At 44.2% G+C, this 20,596-nt stretch overlaps 1 protein-coding gene across 2 annotated transcripts; it reads right to left on the bottom strand.

The window, feature by feature from the left end:
• Positions 1–2,937: 2,937 nt before the first annotated feature.
• LOC1271075 (uncharacterized) lies at positions 2,938–17,904 on the bottom strand. 2 transcript variants are annotated; one of them, XM_061656108.1, is made up of 12 exons: positions 17,688–17,904; positions 16,427–17,607; positions 10,584–11,016; positions 10,390–10,507; positions 8,686–9,083; positions 8,443–8,625; positions 8,145–8,372; positions 4,458–5,064; positions 4,256–4,377; positions 4,058–4,184; positions 3,736–3,959; positions 2,938–3,383 (listed from the first exon to the last, which is right to left on the bottom strand). In XM_061656108.1, the coding sequence occupies exons 2-12, from the start codon at positions 16,454–16,456 to the stop codon at positions 3,232–3,234; spliced, it is 2,622 nt and encodes an 873-aa protein (XP_061512092.1). In that variant the 5' UTR covers positions 16,457–17,607; positions 17,688–17,904; the 3' UTR covers positions 2,938–3,231. The 2 variants fall into 2 exon arrangements, with proteins under 2 accessions (XP_061512092.1, XP_061512093.1); XM_061656109.1 differs by having other exon boundaries at positions 17,700–17,904.
• Between the last annotated feature and the right edge of the window lie 2,692 nt (positions 17,905–20,596).

Below are 20,596 nucleotides of genomic sequence, written 5' to 3'. Positions count from 1 at the left end.
TAACTGTGCGGAGCACACAAACTGTGCGGAGCACACAAACTGTGCGGAGCACATAAATTGTGCTAAGTGTGGCACCACAATTTTATAAAATGTGCAATTGTGCTCGCACATTTTACTGTGCTGTGTGTGCGTGGTGGCACAGTGCTACTTGACTCATCACTACTCCGGACGACTTATACGACTCTGAATGACTCCGGGCGACTCTGGACGACTCTGACTCCGGCCGGATCTTGTGGTTCCATTTTACCGGAGTCGGAATCGGACTAACAATAGTCGGAGCCGGATCGGAGTCGTGGGTGCTCCGGTAGTACAGTGAGACCATTCGTCACCACTAAGGTTGACCACTTCGCATCCTTCATTGTTGAACGTAATGGAGTACCCCTTTTCACAATTTGATTGGCTGGTATCATTGAATCCGTTCATAGCGGGAAAGTACGGTACTCACAAGAAATTCTAGGGATACTAAACTTTGACCTTAGTCTTTAGGCCGAGAAGCGATTAAAATTCTAAGGATGGCAAAACATTTCTTGTTCCTGGTTCTACAACGCTGCAGTAAATAACTATTCACTATTCAATGATACCAGCCATTAACCAATTTGTCCGCGGTGTTTGTTTATTCTCCCCGTTGACTCCTACCACAGTACCAGTGGATGGTTTCGCATGCACCAAAAATTTGCTATTTTTTGTCATGTGGACATTTGCTCCGGAATCGAAATACCATTATCCGTTTTCCTTCAATTCACATTTAGAAAGCACTACACAGAACGAATCGTCTCTCCTCGTGATGTAGGAATCCTTCGCTATATGGCCAAATTTTGAGCGTTTTCGACATTTCGGTCCATTAGCACTGCTTGATTTTTTAGATCGCTTACCAGCATTAATGTGTTTCGTCCTTGCAGAAAACGCAGATACAACTGACGTAGGATGAACCTCTTGTAGAAGATTCGTTTTACTGACGTCCCCAGTGATGACAATACCGGAGTTTTCAAGGTCATGATCACCGGGCGATACTGTACAGTTTTTTCAGCCAGATTAGATCACCGACCTATTCCAGTGAAAATGGGAAACCAATTCCATTCAGTTGATGCGCCGTTGATACAGTGCACTTTACATAATCTGCCATATAATTGCTTGATTCTAAATCCGTCATGATGAGCTTGTGTAACAATCTGACAATCCGATCAGATCGTTCTTCTTCGACTTCACTGCACACCAGAGATCTTCGAGTTCGAGGAACGTTTGCACGACAAAGTTCCATGTTTCCCAATCATCTCTTCCATTGAGTAATTCAATGCCAGGAAGGCTTGATATTGTAATGCTACTACCTAAAGCGCTTGGGGATCCAGTGGAGTTTGGGTTCATCTAAAAAACATCTTGGTAATAACGGCGAAAAGATTCTGTTTCATGGACTGTACGCTTCTGGGCCCATAACCTATCGGAAGTGTTGTGGGCAGCCGTGCGTGCCGATCCCTGGACTTGCCGTGGCAGTTGCGTTGCGCTGCAGTTGCGGTCAACGTCCGTAGTGTGTACACGCACACAGTCGCACACACTAAGCGTCAAATGCGCACCAAGGCCGATCGAGCAGGAGCTCTCGGGAGAGGCGCTCAATGCCCGTACAGTATACGTTTTAAAGTGTTGTACGTTTTGTCATTATTGATTAAGTGTGTTTTAATATATGTTAATAAAATATTAAGTGCAAAGTAATCAGTTCATAACAGTGGCGACGAGGATGGGATGTTCCTGTGAAGGGAGATCCCAGTACGAACCCGCAGACGCCATCGCGATTGGGCTCTCTTTCGCGGGCAAAGCGGCCATCGCGATTGCCATTGGGCAGCGGCCATCGCGATGGCAAAGGTTCGAAATTCCGTGGAAGGATTGGGCAGCCGCCACCGCCAAGACCGAGGCCCTCGGCTGGCGTCCCATCAAAGGGACCGTATGGGCAGCGGTGCACACTCTCGGCGACGTGTGAAGGTCGCTGGGCTGCAGCCCAAGCAACATCGGCGTCATCGCAGCGTCATCGGCGAGGAAGCTTTCCACCTTGCTGCCGGGCTACGGGCGAGAGCGTCATCCGCCAGGCTGCAGCCCCAACTTCAGCAGGCGAGGGTCAATGTCGTCCTGCAGTTACAACAGCAGTCGTGCCACTGTGTCCTAAGAGGGCGAGGGATCTAAGCCGCCCTGGATGCAGTGTGGAAAAGGGACGAGGACACATGCCGTCCCGGGTGCTGCTCTGTACTATGGGGGCAAGGTTGTCATGCCGCCCCGGAGGCAGCCACAGTGTCCAAAGAGGGCGAAGGTGTCATGCCGCCCTGGATCCAGCACTACGAGCAAAGGAAGGGCGAAGGGTCATGCCGCCCTGGCTGCATCCTGACCAAGAGGGTGAGGGTGTCATGCCGCCCTGGATGCTGCATCACTAGCATCAGCAGCAGCACCAGCAGCAGCAGGCAGCAGGAGCGTGTAAAGGAAGGGCGAGGGTCCATGCCGCCCAGTATCAACAACATCAGCAACAGTGTCCTTGGAGGGCGAGGCCACCCTGGATGCAACAATGCATCTGCCGCCGCAGCAGGTTTAGCACCAAGAAGATGCTGTTCGACAGCGTCCCCAGTAAAGTACAAGGCGTAGGGGAGCATAGGTCAATGGCTGCATCACGTGAAGAAAGACTTATCGAATATCAGGCCATGTTACGACGACGTGCTTTATTGTGATAAGAAGTTCAGTTTTGTGTACGAGTAAACCGTCCTGGCCTCCAGAAAATGAACGATGAAAGAAGGTTATTGTTAACCACCATCGAAAGATTTGATTATGGTGAACATGTAGAGACAAGAAAAGATGACAAGAACATGTAGAGACCATCTGGAAACAGCCTGTAGAATTCATCTTTCGCTCTCATGTAAGTCTTCCTTTGCAAAACTTAGATAATTTTGTAAAAAACAGAACAGGTTGATGTATGTTTACATGAGTTGTAAACCATGTTACGTCTTTTATTCCTTTATTGTTCTTCTTTTCTGTGTTGTGGTTGTGGTTGGTTGTTTTGGTTCAGATTGCTTACGTACTAGAATTAATATGCATGCATTACTTAGTTACTAGCTGTAGGTCGTCGCCAGTTCAGTTCAGTTCTAATTCCCTCCGTCCCTGGATGTACTTGCTCTCCTCATCATGCACCACCAAATGGGTTTTGTGAGTGTGTTTGTCTGTCCTTCCAATCCATCGTATAGATCTCGACCCATTGCCACCTTATGCTGCCTGGTCCAGCTGGAGCCGTTTGTCCTTGAGTGCGATCGAGTCCCGCAGTATAATGGCGACCAGCGGCACACTACCCATCACCATACAAACCCCCATGCAGTAGAAGCAGATCTCATACCCACCGGAAAGATCGCGCAGCAAACCTGTATTTTAGCAGTGTTTTTGATTTGTTTTTTTTTAGTTTTTGTGATGTGATGTGAAGATATTGAAGATGATAATAGTTAAGCATTTGGTGGATGGAAAAGATTTGGCAGTCGGCGAACAAGCGAACCGAGTGGAACACGATCGAACGAGAGCGAAGGAGTGGAAGAATGAAAGGACGAAACATCGAGAAAGAAAGAGAAAGAGAGAAAGAGAGAAAAAAAGCAAGAGAAAAAGAAAGAAGACAAGGGCAAGAAATATGTTAGTAACGATGGGACGTTCGGTCCACACCGGTGGCGGATTTTGTGGAAAGTGCGACGGAATCGATAATTCTGGTTTCCGTCGGTTAAAAACCTGCTAGTGGTGGCACCGAGATTGCACCAATACTTTGGAACATCCGAACCAATCCATAGCTCGAGCTGATCCGTTCCGTCCCGAACAGATCGGCCAGCAATACCGGAACCAGCAGGTACCAGCTGCCCAAGCACAGCCCGTAGCATCCGGCACTGATCACGATCACGAACCAGGCGTTGCTGCTCGTCGGGATGGTAAGTACGGCCGTTCCAGCACCAAGAATACTGTGGGGGAGACATCCAAAAATGTGAAAGTCATAATTGATTAAGAGATTAAGATTGGGAGATACTAACAAGAATAGTGTATCAACTCATCTACTTACCAGACAATGTAAGCCTTCTTGCGATCAAACAGATCCAAATCCGAGAGCCAGCCCAGAGCAAGTCGTCCAATCAAGTCTAAGGCCGCACTGACAGCAACCAAATATCCTGCCTCCGATTTGGTGTAGCCTAGGCACAGCATGTTGAAATTGTTGAGTGATCACAGACTCCTTCCAGAAGTCGTCAAAAATAATACTTACCGGCAGAAATAACGTACGCTGGCAGATAGTAAAGCATGTACGGACATCCAACCGACATTAAAGCTACCGAGAGGCACATTAGTATGAACGTGATGTCCTGCAGGAGCGTAATGTCCAGATACCTGGGAGGAAGACACACGACCAGAGTACATCAAATTAACGGCAGATGTTTTTTGGAGAAGCGGACGATCTTCACACTTACTGGCTAATCTTTTCCAGCAATGTTGCGTTGTACACCGTGTACGGGTCCTCGTCGAAGATCTCGTCCAGATCGCAGACCGGTGTCGGTATGATCATGCTCTTGCTCAGCCCACGATTGTTGTTCTGCGCCAGTCCCTTTGTCGGTACCATCGCGCACATGTTGTTCGAGCTCATCACCGTCGGTAACGGGCCAGCATTAGCAGCGAGCGTCTTCGTCGGAACATCCTTTGATACCGGCTTGTCCAGCTCGTTCGGTGCCAGCAGCAGTGGTCCCAACAGTGGTGCCTCGCCACCACCACCACCTTCAGCCATTCCCAGTGTCGTCTGTGATCCAACCGGTTGATCCGTTGCTTGGGGCGGTGGCGGTTGTTGAGGTCGGGCCTGGTGCAACTGCTGCTGCTGCTGCTTGTAGCGCATACTGTTCCGCTTCGAGTCATAGCCACTGGCGCGGTTCTTATAGACGCACGTCGAATCGGTGCTCAAATCTTCGACCGAGTGCAGTATGCTGCAGCTACGGATCGACGAAATGGGCTTGAGAAAGATTGCACTCGAGAGGATATCTTTCAGTTCGTCTTCACTTTCTTGGAGCGTTTTTTCCGTAATGTTGACTAGAAAATGGATGGACGGGGCGGGTTGTGGGTGGGCAGATACATAGGTAGGCAGAAAAGTATATAGATTATCCGCTCTTGCTTGCTGGCAAACACGTAACACGGGTTTTTTTTGTGTTAATAACACACACACACATACAGATACAGAGAGTGAAGGGGAAACAAATGTTGGGGGACCTTGAACGGTATTGGTACTACGGATGACTCAACCTGCCTGGTGTGGGAGGTTAAGTTCTTACTGTCTGCAGTAGTACCACACAATGAGTTCTTCAAAGAGTTCCTTCTCCGTTTAAAGGGATAAGCCTTCTTCGCACTAAACTGTTTGACGTTACCAAGGAAATGATACTAGAGGAGACAACCCACCCTTAGCAAGATCTCATGCCGAAGGCTCTCTTTTAACTTCGTCATATCGTAATAGGTAAATTATAACACTGATAGTACATCTGCCTAGTCTGTGAAGTGCTAATGTCCCGATGGTCTTATTGTTGCTTTGTCCCCATTTGCTTTCCACACACGCACACACACAGTTCCCTGTATCGGCACACACGGCACGCAATGACACACTAGTTATGGTAAACTCACTGTCATTCCATGTATTGGCCTATTCCAGGAAGAGCCTTTAGATGTTCCCCCATCCCGAACCCGAAGCTGCTTACCGATTGTTTATTTTTTGCTTTGTTTTTGTAAAGTAAAACTATAATGGAAACATATTACAAATTAAATGTTTCTTGGCTTGAAACAGCTCATTCATTCGAGAGGTTATAAGGACATAGACTTGTGACCGAATGGACCGAAAGTAGTTACACCAACAAACTGGTACTTAAATTTCCAATCTATCCAAACCGAGCATCCCAAACAAGACTTCTTGGACCGAAAGCAGCTTAAACAGAGTTTGTGCAAATCTTAATCTTTAACATGAGTCAAACTAACGAGAATGTGCATTTTTCATTTCAACGTTGATATTGTTTCAAGCCGGTTGTGTTTCAACTTCTCACACAAATCAAACAGGTTGGCAAACATAAACCATGACAAAACCAAAAAAAAAAAAACACAACACAAATGATAGTGTTAAAGTCTACTTCAATCAATGAGCGAGAAAGAAATGTGTAAGTAAAACAATAGAGAAAAAACACGATCGACACGGTTTGGTTGTGGGGTTGATAATGTGTCAGGTTCACCATTTCCGGCATCATTACGGCAAGTAATGTTGTTGATGATGACAGTAAAAAAAACCGGACCAAAGGTAATGTAATGTGATACTGAATGTTGTGTGATGTTTGTGCGCATAATCGGACCGATATGCACACCGACATACACACACAGACACTCACACACGTGTACATCGCCTCATACCTTTTTTCCTCTTTTTGCTGTACTCTCCCTGAGCGCCTGTCTTGCTGAACGCACAGCATCACTACTACTGGGAGGTGCAAATGCCCACCTCTTTGCCCCCACCTTGGATCACGCTGAACACGTTGACGCGTTACATCACCTCCCGCACCGTTACAAATCACATGGACACAGTGTGTGGACCGATGCATCGTCCATGCCATTTGGCGGTAATTCATTCGATTTTAGTATTTTTAAGCATCGTAACATTCTTTTTTGTTTTCTTTTTTGAAGTTCTGAACGTCTCAACGTATCAGTAAAGCGCGCGCTTTTTCTCTCTCTCTCTTTTACTAAGCCCCAAAATCGTATGGAGAGTATTTTGAGGTTTGGTTTTGTTTTTTTTTTATGGGGTGGCTACTTCTTAACAAAGTACAGATGAGAGATATTTTATCTGCAAAAAATCTAGAAAAAATTAGAAGCGATTTTATGTGCTGCTTAACAATTACCCGACGAAGGGCAAGATGGAGGAGCATATAAATGTGAGTGGAGTGGATTTGTGGCGATGTGTCAGTGTTTCATTTCAAAGTATAAGTGTGTGTGTTGTTGTGAGTGTGTGTGTCTGAGGGTGTTCTTTTGGGGAATAATGTATTTAATTTTGTTGTGTCTGTATGATGAGTTTTGTGAGTAAAATCGCAACATAAGTAACACTTGATTGTGGTGTACAGTGAATCACACACAGCCCCCGCTTAACACCCACGAAGCCGATTTGAAATGCCCCCGGCAAAAGGAGGAGGCTCGAGGACATAATGGCTAAAATTATAAGAAAAATATTATGCATTATATTGGGAGATTTGTTTAAATAATAACACGATCAAACGACGAACGCACGTACGACGTACCAATAGGACACTCTCGCCAAACCCTCAAAACCCAGCCAACACGTGCAATGTGGACACAGTGGACACGAGTAAGCTCCTGCATGAAGACTAGTACTAATCCCCGCTTGTCTAATGAAACACCTTGCAACTCTGATCATGCTGTGGTGTGAAGTAACCGATTCGAGATGAAAGACTTGAGCGATCCAAAGCAGATACCTAGATGCACATGCGCTGTCCTATGTTTGGGTGAAAAGTGTCTACAACTGTAAACGAACTCTAGCCGCCGAACTGTCCCTAGAGACTCTCCGTCGTGAACTAGAAAAGCCTAGAGTCTAAGCCAGTCCTCACTATTCCATCCCCTGAACTGGCTGGCTACATGTGCTACACGAAGCGAAGAGAAGAAGAGCAACAAACCAAACGATGATCGAGTAGTGGAAGAGCTGCAAACACAAGACTAAACGGTTCTATTTCGACTTCTACGTTTAGTTGCCAAGATCTCAAGATCACCCTGTACCCCAACATAAAACAATTGAACAATCAAAAAGGAAATAAGCCAAACAAATGATGATGAGGAAAAGGAACAAAGAAACGATGTTCACCTGACAGAGCAACTTCAACACAGACCCTCAACAGATTGTAAGAAAGTGGAACAAATCTCAGGAAGGACGACACCTCTAACCTCTAACCCCTCATGAGACACCCTGCCGCTTTAGCAAAACGTGTGTAAGGCATTTAGGAAAGGTATTTTCTTGCGGATTTGCAAGAAAGAAAGAAAAACACAAGAAACAACTCATAACAGTTTGCGCAGTAAAGCAGTAAAATGGAACTGCACCGAGAGTACGCGGAAGAGAGCGTAGAACACGTCGCACTTACCGAACTTGCTGTCGATCGTTAGGCTGTTGCGGTTCTGATCGTCCAGAAACAGATCCTCCAGGCAGCGCTTGCTCAGGTGGTCTTCGGATGAGCTGAGGTGGCCCAGGTTTTCCCGGAAATCGCTGCGGGACGAGAACTGTGTGCCTTCCTTCGAGGGGACAAGGTCTTGCTTCTTCTCAACCGGTCGGTAAAGAGCACCGGAAACGCATACGTGCAGCATACATCCACCTGGAGGGAAGAATGATTGGATTAGTGATCGTAAATCCTGAAGAATTGGCGTAGAGTAACGACTTCTTACCCAGTATCAGCAGTGTACCGTGAAATCCAAACAGATGTATCAACCGTTCGATCAGCATCGGAAAGACGAAGCTGCCGGCAGCCGTTCCCGAAATTGTGATACCGTTCGCTAGGGCGCGATGCTTTTCAAAGTACTGCGACACGATAACGATACCAGGAGTGGTCGAAAGTCCTCCGCCAATACCTGTAGACATATGGAATATTAGAATAACTCAAAGGGCGTTACAGATCTCCGCAACCGCACCGGTCAATATTCCAAAGGTAAACAGCAGATGGTACATGCTCGTGGCAAAGTAGCTCAGCGTAAGTCCGAGGCCGCAGAACACCCCACCAATGATGACCACGATCCGGCACGAGAACCGCTGGCACAGTGCGCTCGAGAGCGGTGCCAGCACCAGGCACAGTGCCGACAGTATCGCCGGTATCCAGGAGGCGGTCGTGGCCGACGCGTTCGGAAAGTTTTCCATTATCTCCACGTACAGCACGCCGTATGATTTGACCAGCCCGGCCACCCAGAACTGCACGGAGAAGGCGCCGAACACGATGATCCAACCGTACCCACCGTCCGGTGGGCTGTCATCGTCGTCCTCGCTCGTATCGGACGCTACCGGTTTCCGCTGCTTCTGGATGTGAAGCTTTTGTCTGACAGAGGGTAGTGCAAGAATGTATGTGTGTTAGTTCCGGCTGGAGCCGCCATAAAGCTCTACAGTGCCTACCATAACTATATGGACAGTCGTTTTTCGCGATTAAGTTGATTTAAAATCCAGAAGAGATAAAAAATTTAATGTTTTATTTGTGAATAATATGATATCACAACTTCGCATACTTTCGAAAGATTTTTCATTTAACAAAAATCTATTTAGGACAATAACATAACTAAGACACTTCAAAACAGTTTTGTTTTAGCAATAAATAATGCATTTTAAAAACGTTTTAAAATACAAGACCAATTCAAACAAAATTTTATAGAATTTATTTTACAAGTTGATAAATATTCTTAATAAATTATTAAAACCTTCAAAAACAAGTAGTAAAAACATTTTTCAAATTCTGTAATAAATTAAATGAGTATAATACCTTATACAGGTATTCCCCGACATATGCTATACGCGATATACCCGATTTCGCTATACCAAGGTGCCTAAATAGACTACAGGTGGGTCCTTAGCTCTGATTTTGGTAGCCATGATGTATGGAGATTTGTAAGGAGATTAGCCAATAGGGAATAAGGGTTACTAAGGACTTTGTATGAGCTGCTAAGTAACTTTGGACTCCCTAGCTGTCAAATGAAAATTTGACTGATCGACCTGTAGTAATTTATGAACCTTGCGCTTTTCGCGATTTTTTAAATGTGACAGTTCTATACGCAATTTGTATTAATTTGAAATATCCATTAACAAATGCAAAATTTTAATCTTTATTTGAAATGAAATCAACTAATTTAGTAACGAAAATCTACCACTGCATGTGAAATTATACGAAAATTAGATATAATTTGACATACGCTAAAATTCGAGCGTTCGACCGCTAATATTTCGAGAATATTTGATTAGGCTAGCCCCGTGCTGCAATTTTCAACTCGTACGACTTAACAACATACCCGTCATGGGTTCAAGCCTAGGATGAACCGTCCCCGGCAGCAAGGATTGACTAACCGGATGCATGGTAGTGAATGAAGTCTCGAAAGTCTGTATAGGCCGGCATGTCCGCGTAGGACGTAGCGCCAAATAGAAGAAGAATAAGAAGTGATACTAATTTAGTTCAGACCCATATAACCATACAGTGAGTAGCCTTTAAAAAGGAGCTCGTAACGGAGAGTGAGGTGATGCGATGAGGTGTCTGACAATAACTGTTCGCCACTGTATTTCTTCCGGATTGTAAGCAATTTTCATATAGTTATGGTAGGCACTGTAATTCTGTTTGGGTTTTTGAATGTGATGGTACTTACTTTTTGTTTCGGATTTCACGCGATTTCGCTATCAGCGGCCGCGCGGTTAGGCTCGAGACAGTCAACAGGTTCTCGTTGTCGTCCTCGTCCAGCTCGGTCGAAGGCTGGGGCTCCACCGCTATAAATAGAAAGTGGACCATTAGCACGAACAAACACACACACACACTCAACAACATTGCTATCAAAGATCTTACCAGTGTGTGGCTTGGCCAGGTTGTAGTGCGTATCGAGGGCCAGTGAGGAAGGCCGGAGCAGTGTGTCGCTGCGTTCATCGCCGGCGCCGTTGGTCGTCGTCGTCGTTCCTGCAACCGGTTGCGTTGGGATGCCAAAGTCATCGAGCAGCAGGCTCGGACCTTCGGTGACGGTCGTCGTCGTCGGTGCGGCCGTGGTCGAGACTGCAGCAGCGGTAACGACCGGTGCGGACTGAATCGAGAACATGGAGCCACTGTTCTCGAACTCGGCCAGCAGGGCAGCATTGAGAGGCGCCCGGCATCGCTGCTCCGGGATGGAGGGATGGTACACGCCGTCGAACCGGAGCCGGTTATCGTCCGCGTGGGGCTGTATTTCGATATCCTCCGAAAAGAGGCTTTGTGGGCGCAGGTACTGATTAAGACACTCCTGCGATGTCTGGCAGGGAAAAAAGATAAACGAAACAGAGATTGATCAAACTAAATGCCCAAAACCTTAACCCCTTTATTATGTCCTTAATTTTGTTCCATTTTTATTATCCCCTTTTTTGTACAAAACCAATTTGGAAGGAAAAGCTCGCTTACTCATACGCTATCCGCACGTGGCCACGAAAGACCTTGAAATGTCACGGGACATTCCAGATGACGAATGATTCACATGATTCACTTTACAAATCGAACTTTGTTGGAACTATTTAATCAATAACCCACCACAATGCATGACAAGTTAAAACGGCCCTGTGTAATGTCCCAAAGCAACACGCAACAATGCTCCCTTTCTTCATAATGTGGCATCAAAATGGTCCGAGGAAAAAAATCCTCCCGCTCCCACTCTTTTGATTTGTTTGTTTGCCCACGTGGCCCGCTGACAGGGCACGTGTCGTCCAGGGCTGTATTGCACAATATGGCGCCCGCGCGCGCAAGCAGAGAGCGATAGCGGGGAATCTGTTTTATTAATCCCATACAAAAACGTTACTAAACTTACTAAACAACACATCTTTTTTATGGAGTTTGATTGGTGCTTCCAAACGTAAAAGTTGACCCATTAAATCATGCTAAATGCGCCTAACTGTACGGCACAACGTGAAGTACCAGGCTGCTCCATCACGCTTTCCCGGGTTCGTTGCTTTATCAGTCAAACAAAATAGAGAAAAGCTCGATCGATTGGAGCTTCACAATAGAGCAATGTTTCAATCGGCAGCAGCGAAATGCTCAGCTTGAGGGAGAGAGGTGGGGTTGAACAAAAACCATTCTACATAGCATGTAATTTCCCTCCTACTCCTTCCCCTACTGTCTCATGTCTACCGGCCAAGTCCGGTGACAGCCATTATCGACAAAACTTTAAACTTTGTGCGCTGTAAGATCAGCTACAGCACAGAAAAGGAAGATGCACGTAAAGACGAAGAAGAGTTTGTTTATCGCTTTTTCCTCCCAAAAAATGGAGTAGCAAGGTCGTGCGAGATTGAAATTAATAGTTATGCTCATTAAACTTTGAAAAGCCTTCGGGTTTCGTACTTTTTTTTGGGTTTCGCTTTTTAGTGTGCGTGGACAAACTTTGTCTTTCGATGGCTTTGTTGTTCTGCGCCCGAATCGATCTGTGATAAGGCGAGTTTATGCATACTGTAGGCTAGTTTGTTACCGAAGCAAATTCTTTTTTTTTGTCTATAAACTCCAAACAAACGCTTGCGTCACGTACGTGTAGCAAACTTGCTCGAACGCTGTTTATTATTTTTGAAAGTTGCTAAATTTAGCGATTTAACATTGTGAAAGGACATCAAATGCGCCGCAGCTTTCTCGTTGGATTGGAAAGGCGGGTGGCCTGCTGTGCTGGCCGGGCGCGTACTGTTTTCAACCCAATCATCATCCCCAAGGGCAAACGGAAAACCCCACGGCCCGGAGACGTACCACCGAGGGTGTGGGTGACGTCTTTCCCGACCTGTCACTGCAACAGCGCTCGGTGTCGGTGCGATGGTACACTGCCGGGGAGTGGTTGTCCCACGGCCATGGCCGTACATTTCCTGGCTGTGTGCACACAATCAATTGATTGATTTCCTCTCGCTCTTTCTCTCTCTCTCTCTCCCTCTTCTCCCTTTCTCTCTACTCGGTGAAAAAGCTCCTCATACAACAAATGCCAGCCGAACATGTTCATGAAGCAGCCCACACCAGACAATCTGCCGGAACAGTTCTGTAACGAAACCATTAAAGTGTTGTTGTTTTGTGCGCCTGTTCAACTGTCCTGGTGCTTGGGAGTGGAGGAGTTTTACCCAGTACAAAGACAGCACACCAACCTTTCGATGGACGTGTGTGCTGGCACTCGGGCGGGAGGATGTTGCATTGTTAATGCCACTTCAACCAGGAAACCCATGGGCGCAGGGTGGAAAGAAGGCATGATTATTACAGGCAATCAATATCAGTCATTCAGTGTGTGTCCCACAGGCTAATAATGATGTCATCGTTTTTTCGTTTTGCAATTACTGCTACATAAAATGGTGTCACCCATTTGCCGATGGGAGTAAGCGAAAGAGGGGGTACGGGTGGTACCCGTGAGGAAGGAAACGATTAAAAAAGGGAATTCCTAGGAATGCAATGTTGATTGTTTTCTGACTTTTTACGACGGGTTTATGTTAATTGCATGAGCTCATGCTTAACGAAAGATTTTTACTTGTTTTAGCTTTTGTAAAAAAATAAGTATATTACTTTTTCTATTCCATAATTTCTTCAAATTATTTCAAACTTCAAATTCACTTCTATCTTCTATCTGTTTTCAAACAGCCAGTAAACGAAACATGAAACTGTGAGTGAAAAATTAAAAACTTCTTCTTGGCAGCTATGGTAAGCGCCGGCAAGTATGCAATTTAAATACATTTAATAATTTCTAGCAAGATTTGCTGAAAAATAGATTGGAGTAGCAAGACAAACGTCCACTTAGTGTATTATTTCCTGGATTGCCTGGGTTGACAAGCTTCTTTGTCTAACCAATAACTCGTTGCCTGTATGTGTCCTATTGATCGACCCAATAATAAGGCGCTTCGTCAAGTACCATGTATTATTCATCCCAATGGTTGAGGGCTGAGTACGAGATAGCTGTGCACTGCTAAATCGATATTTTACGACTTTATCGTAAGGCTGGCTCGTATAGCAGGTGTTTGTGGTGAAATAAAATTAATGTTTAATGGTTACTATCGCGATTAAAGTATCATCCATTAAAAGCATATTCAAACTGGCATTATCTGTCTAGTAAAAACTGGAATTATGTTGTGACAAAAATTGGAAAAAAATTGTAGCTTCTTCATTTAGCAGAAACTTCTTTTAACAGTATATCTCAGACGTTGTGGTATAGCTCACTCTATTTTTGAACATCTAGAGATGCATTAATGCCCTGTTTTTTTGCTGCGGGAGATGACGGAATAAATTTAGACAGTGCGCAAACAACTGCTTTAATCGCAATATGGATGCATCATTTCCATACTGTTTTAGATTATTACACCGGAGAAAAGAACGATCCATATTCGTGACTCGTTCTTATGTTAGACAGTACAACCGCCAACAGTCTGCTTTACATGTACCAATTTGTTCCGTTCTGCTGTAGCTGTCCTACAACACCATCACCCGTTTCTTCTGAGTTGCTAGGCCAACGGATGGTTGATCAAGTAACAATGTAACATAAACAGGTACTTTTTGATTGCTTTCGTTCAGTGCTCCAGTTGGACAATACCTTTATTGATCTACCAAGACACATTAGAGATTTAGCAAAAACATTAGCTAAAATGAATGCTGTTTGTAGTGCCTTTCACGATACTAGCCAGCTTTTTATATGGATTTTGATAGTTGGCGGCTGAAATCATGTCAACACTCCATAGCTTGCAATTTTAAGCATAGATAATACAGCCTCAAAGCTAGAATTATATTCGAGTACTTGCTCGAAAAAATGTCAAAACATGATCGTGTTCTCATTCATCACAAAGTGCATTAGAGAGATCAGGTGGTGGAATCTGGAATCAAAGTGTAGGTAGACCAGGTGGTCTCGTAGCATGTTTTTTATTACCAAATTTGAACGTCACTTTTTGAGTGGACGGGTGAAAACTTTTGCTCAAACAGGCTTTCTGGTAACTTGACGAATACACAAAACATTATTAAAATCAGAAGGTTATTAGAAGCAGAAGCGATCAACCTTCTAAATACATACACCATGAAATAAACCATCTGTATATTATATCCACTTGGATAGTTTCTCTAAAATTGCTATACAATGCAAACTATCAGCTGTTTTAATATGGCTATGGCTTTTCGGCCTACGATCTTAAAAGGGAAAGGAGCCCTGTAATACGTAACTTACGAATACGTTACTTGTTCTATTAATTAAAAATAATGATAATATTTTAGTAAACATAGCTTAAGTATTCTGACATCCAGATTATCATTATTAAAATATAAATTTGACTAGTAAGGCGCTTGAATGAATAACCTGCCCAATGCGATCGAAGAAAAACACTAAATAATTCCGATGTTCAAATAATTGGATTAGATTTTTTTCCGTTGCCTTTCAAAAATAATCAATCATATGCCTGCCTCTTTCTTGCGCAATACGAAAGACAGGAAAACTGCTGTTAAAAATAAACAAAGCCATCATTAAATTATATCCCCCATGTTCTCCACACAGCAATTACTCGACAAAAATACTCCGAGCTGCAAAAGATCCGAAAAAGAAGCAAAGAACGATACGAAAATAATGATCATTTATTAGAGACAGCGCACATTAACAATGGCACTGCGGCACACCGGACCAACAAACAACTGCGGCAGAGAGGACCACCGTGCATAGCAAAAGAAAAAGGGGGGAGCGATGATAACTGCAGCCACCCAGTGTCTGCCATCCACGCTCCAACCAATGGCTGGAACCTAACGATTGTGTGTTGCCTGCCTGTGTCTGTGACCCACATTTTATGCAGCATCCACCGGCATAGCGCCGCACCACACAAAGAGTCGTTGATACAAAGTGCAAGGGCACACGACCCACTTGCCGTGGCATCCGCAGATGCACCGAGAGTTCTAGCTTCCGCCATTGCATTCCACATCCATCCTGGTAGGATGACAAAGAGGAGGGTTTTGGTGGCTTTATTTTTGCCCTGTATGTATGTGTGCTTGTCACCTACTACAGATCGTCTTTGTTTTAATTAATAACTCTCGCGCTCCCCGCATAAAGCGGCGATGATGCATCAGTGCCTTGCAGCGAGCTTATTTCCGTTCAGCTGTTGTTTGCCGATGTGTAGGCCCGAAAGCCCGACGGGCTCGTTGAGAGTGAAACTCTAAACCTCACCCAATGCTCGCCTACTACTGCATCCCGTGTTTCGTAACCATCCGTCGTCAGTAGCGTAGATCCTGCCTGCTGCAGCACAACAGAGCAAAGTGACACACAACATCCCCCGCGTAGCCCGAAGCCATCGCAATGTCTGTCTATCTCAACGCCTACTCCGCGCTCAGTACTTTCGGCTCCTCAATGTTCCTGCTCCAAAACTCTCGAAGCACGTTCCTGCGCAAGTACGCTACCGGTTCTGGTTTCATCGTCATCATCATCGGTATCATCATCCCCGATTGCGACTGTAAGCAAATGATACCTTCACCCACAAAGAGAGGAAAGAATGGGCCGGATCTCCGACCACACAGTGTTGTGATCCGTACCTCCGTGTGAGGGAGTTGGTGGAGATGGAACAATATCGATTTTCCACGAACTTGTGCAGCTGCCGCTGCTGCTTCTGCTGCTGCAACAGTGCCACCAAAACCCCACCAGCAAAATGACAAGGGCAGCCGCTTCCTCTCCTTAACAACCCCCTTTGCCACGCCTCACTTACCTGGAGATTCCATTCTTTTGGCAGAGACATTTTTCGTAGATGGATGTGGCGAACTTTCCGTTCTTGAAACTTGGTTTCATTGGACTGCTAACGGTGTTTGCTGGTTCCGTGGTTCGTTTCTTCGGTCGGCAGTAGTTTTCCGGCGGTGTGCTGTGGACACACGACAAGATGGCACCAGAGCAGATACACCTGCTACTTCCCGAGCAGCTTTCCCAACACACTCACACGCACAGTTACCGCCGTTCGCGTTCAGGACAGTTGTGCTGGACAAGCCTCCACTGTAATACTGTTGTTACTGTTGCTGCTAGCTCGTACTCGTACTTCCCGGAAATGAAAACGACGATGTGTCTTCCGTTCCTCACACTCTCTTTGTGTGTGTGTGTGTATGTGTCTAGTCACGCATTTTGTATGGCGCAGGAAATTGGAACTCTTTCTGTAGCACGAAACGCTTCTCTTTGTTGGGTTTTCCAGAATCTGCCGAATGTCCCGAATGACTTGCTTACGAATTTTACAACAATTGTTCACTACAGTATTGTCACGCGGTCCTCACCTGCTGAGGAGGATTTAATCTAGAATTTTCCTATGCGCGAAGTTCGAAGTGGTCGCCTCCAACTTCAATGTCTAACTATTTCAATACGGTATAGTGTAGTCTAATACTATGGTGCCTAAGTGTGTCTCCGTAATGTTGACTGAGGTTATTAACTGCTGCTCCAGTCTAGAGCACCAGTTTATGTAATACTATCACCACTGAACTTGTCTTTCAGACAAATCTACTTTGGTGGTGTGGTGGTAAAGCTATACCTCTCTCTTTCTCTCTCTCTCTTTCTGCTGTAACCTCTTAGTTTCTGTGCTTGCTTCGATATGGCAATCCGTTTCTGGTGTACCTCCTGCACTGGTACACGTAACACACGCAAAAATTACAACACCTTCGTAAGGATCTGTAGTAGGCGAAAACCGGACAGATAAAAGCCTTCACACGAAGACCCAAACCAAATTAAAACAAAAAACAAAAAACGTCCAGAATATACGTAATCCGACACGGTGTCGAACCTTTTGAGCCTAACTTTTTTTTCTGTCCGGGGCTAGTTCCTGCCAGTCCCGTACGAATTATCTAACTATATCACACACTGCGCGCGGGTGGTCGTTGGTTAAAAGCCAAATTCTTTTCTCTCTTTTCACAACTGGAAGCGTGGAAAATTCGGTGGTTTTAGTTGCTTCTTTTTTCACCTGCACACACACACGCGGGCGCGAGAACACACACTTGGATCGTTACCAGAATTCTGCAGGAGAGGGGAGGCAAGGAAGGCTGGTCAGGACAGCAGAGCCTGATTCTATTGGAATTAGGTACTTGCACAAAACACAACTCCGGCGGTGCACTGAGCGCAGTGGTCGAAAAGAAAATGACTGCCCGTGGACAGTGGACCACCCCGTGCAAGTACAGCCTTCCTTATGGTGGGCTAACTTTTCTTGGCTTCTCCGAGGTTTTCTTTTTTCTAAGAGCCGGAGCGTTTGTGCCAGAACGGGATGGCATTGCAATTATCCTGACGGTAGGTTTCGGGTATAGTTCTCTTCCACTCCTGCGCACATTTGTTATCAGACGATTTGTGCCGTTTTGGCGATGGCTGCACGTGCGCACTTCGGATGTTTTCGGTTGGTTTTGTGTCGGTGGTCGGTGCTGGCAGGGAATGACAGAATCAGGTGGCGAATCAGGCGAGTTATCATAAACGTTTGAATCCAGGGTTGGATAGAATACAAATTTCTAGATTTTGTAGATTTTTTTGGAATTTTGGAAGAAATTCGTTTATTTTTTAAGAGGTATATTCTAACAAATTATGATAAAATATTGAAACATAAACAGCAATTTGCTACAAAGAAGTTTTCAATGATTATTCTACAATATGGAAATGATATCAATTGCCACTACCCTTTTGTAAACTGCATTTTAATGTCATTGACCTTGCATTGACCTTGGCATAGTAGACAACTATAACACACTTTCCGTTACTCTCAGATGTTGTTGGTGAAGATCGTGAAAGATATCGATTGCTATCTGTGTGATCTTCGACAGGAATTTAAAACCTTACACCTTGTAAATGATATCTGAGATATCGGTACATCCAATATATTGAACATGTCATGCCTTTTAGAAGTTTTATAGTTGCAGTCAACTCTCTCTTATTTGAGAGGCAATGGGACTGCCGAATAAGAGGGGTTTTCAAATTACAGAAGTTGAAAGCAGTGACGGATTTAGGGTATCAGGGGTTCTAATTGGTGTCGAGCGAGGGGGGGAGGATATTTCATTTGGCTTTGTTTCAAACTCATCGTGATGGTTTGCTGGCGGGGGGGGGGGGGGGGGGGTTTAAGATCTCTCGAGTACCTATAAAGTTTAATTATTTATTTGTTAATTTAATTTATTTATATAGCTATTCAACACCTAATCCCTAACTTATTCCCCTAACATCTGCCTTAATCTGGTATCGCCAAAAATAAAAATTAATAAAATATTCTCTTTAAATGTGTTGGTCGTTAAATTAAAATCAAAGTGATAAGACCATGTATTGAATTGCCTTGTCATAGCTAGTAACGGCTCATTGTATCCATATAAGGAAAGCCTGCTCTCACCTACAAGCAAGTTATGAGAGCGAAGAGGTCTCGAAGGCACGTAAATGTTGCTCTGCTCGAATAAAAAACGTCTAATTCGATTTTTAGACGTATTTTTTTAGCAACAAATACACATTGGTTTACTTTATAACGGTGTTCGAGCGTCTATAGGCCAAGCAGAAGGCAATGCAAGCGATAACATGGCATGGTTGTAAGTACAACGTTTTTTGAAGTCTATGAAACGATATAATAAAAAAAAAATTATCAAGGGATAGCTCTAGATCATTTTTAGACACCAAGTACAATTATGAGTCTCTTCGTGCATGAGGCCCCTATTGGGCACAGAAGTACTCGATGAGACTGCTGTACACCCTGTTGTATATGCTGGAATTATGCCATACACAAATAAGAGGGATACAGATTTCAAAGGTTTTCCAAATTCGAGGGACAAAAATGTACTGGAAATGAAGGGACTGTGGAAAATGTTCAAATAAGAGAGGTATTTCAATTTGGAGAGGTGTCAAATAAGAGAGGGTTCACTGTTTAATATTTATTTATTTAACAGACGGACCTATTGATCTAATCGTTTCTTTTATAAATAATGATACACGTACATCAGGCATACCCGTTACACATCACGCGAAGCATGGGATGACCCTGACCATTATATCTCTCAATATACTCATATTATTAGTAGTTGGAGTTAGCAATATGCTGATGGTTGTTTTTAACTCTATTGTTGTGTAAAGATTGTGTTGCTCGCTTTCATTATGTCAGAATTGATTCTATTCAATTAAACGATACTTTGCGTTTCTGCTCGGCAGAGTCATTAGTATTTTTAAATTACCTGATGAAGAACATGGGATAAACGATGAACATTCTCATTTGGAACATCCCATTTGGGAAAGATCAACTAAAGTGAAGGATTTCAATATTCACATAATATTCTAACAGATACTGTAAATTCTTAATTTCTTAGTTAACTCAATAGCACCCTTTTTGGGCAAGCTCATTTGGAATCCAATTGGAATCTTTTAGACTCACTTGGAATTTCCTATGTGTCTGTCCAATAACTGTGCTATAGATTCAAATTCCTTCAGAGATTGCTGTGCTAAACGCCAAAAACAGATTGAACCTATGGATTAAGAACATAATTATACTTAAATAATCAATGTATTGTAATGAACAAATAAATATTTATTATAATAAAATATCTACGGAAACCACAACGCATCAAACTATTTATGATAATTATCAAGCTTTTCACCTGATCTCTCCTAGCCTCTAGAATACAGGATCGAGGATTACATGAAAAAAAAAATGAAAAAATATTCAAAACAATGGGTCAATTCAAAATAATTGACCACAATCATACATTGTTGTTTTAAGAAAATGCTGGCCTGGGGGTCTATTCGATAGATGTGGCTCCTCCTCAAGAACACAAGGACTGACTACTTGTCTGGGAAGCTTGTATAGACCGGGATCGACGTTGTACGACACAATTAATGTTGAAAAAAGCTTCTGAGCTTCCGAGTTATGCACCCATACAACTGCGCTATATCAACATCT

This window comes from Anopheles gambiae, chromosome 3 (genome assembly GCF_943734735.2).
Source record: "Anopheles gambiae chromosome 3, idAnoGambNW_F1_1, whole genome shotgun sequence".
In the NCBI taxonomy this organism is placed as follows: Eukaryota; Metazoa; Arthropoda; class Insecta; order Diptera; family Culicidae; genus Anopheles; species Anopheles gambiae.
Note: the sequence above shows the minus strand (reverse complement) of the source record. Positions and strands in the feature narration are given on the sequence as shown.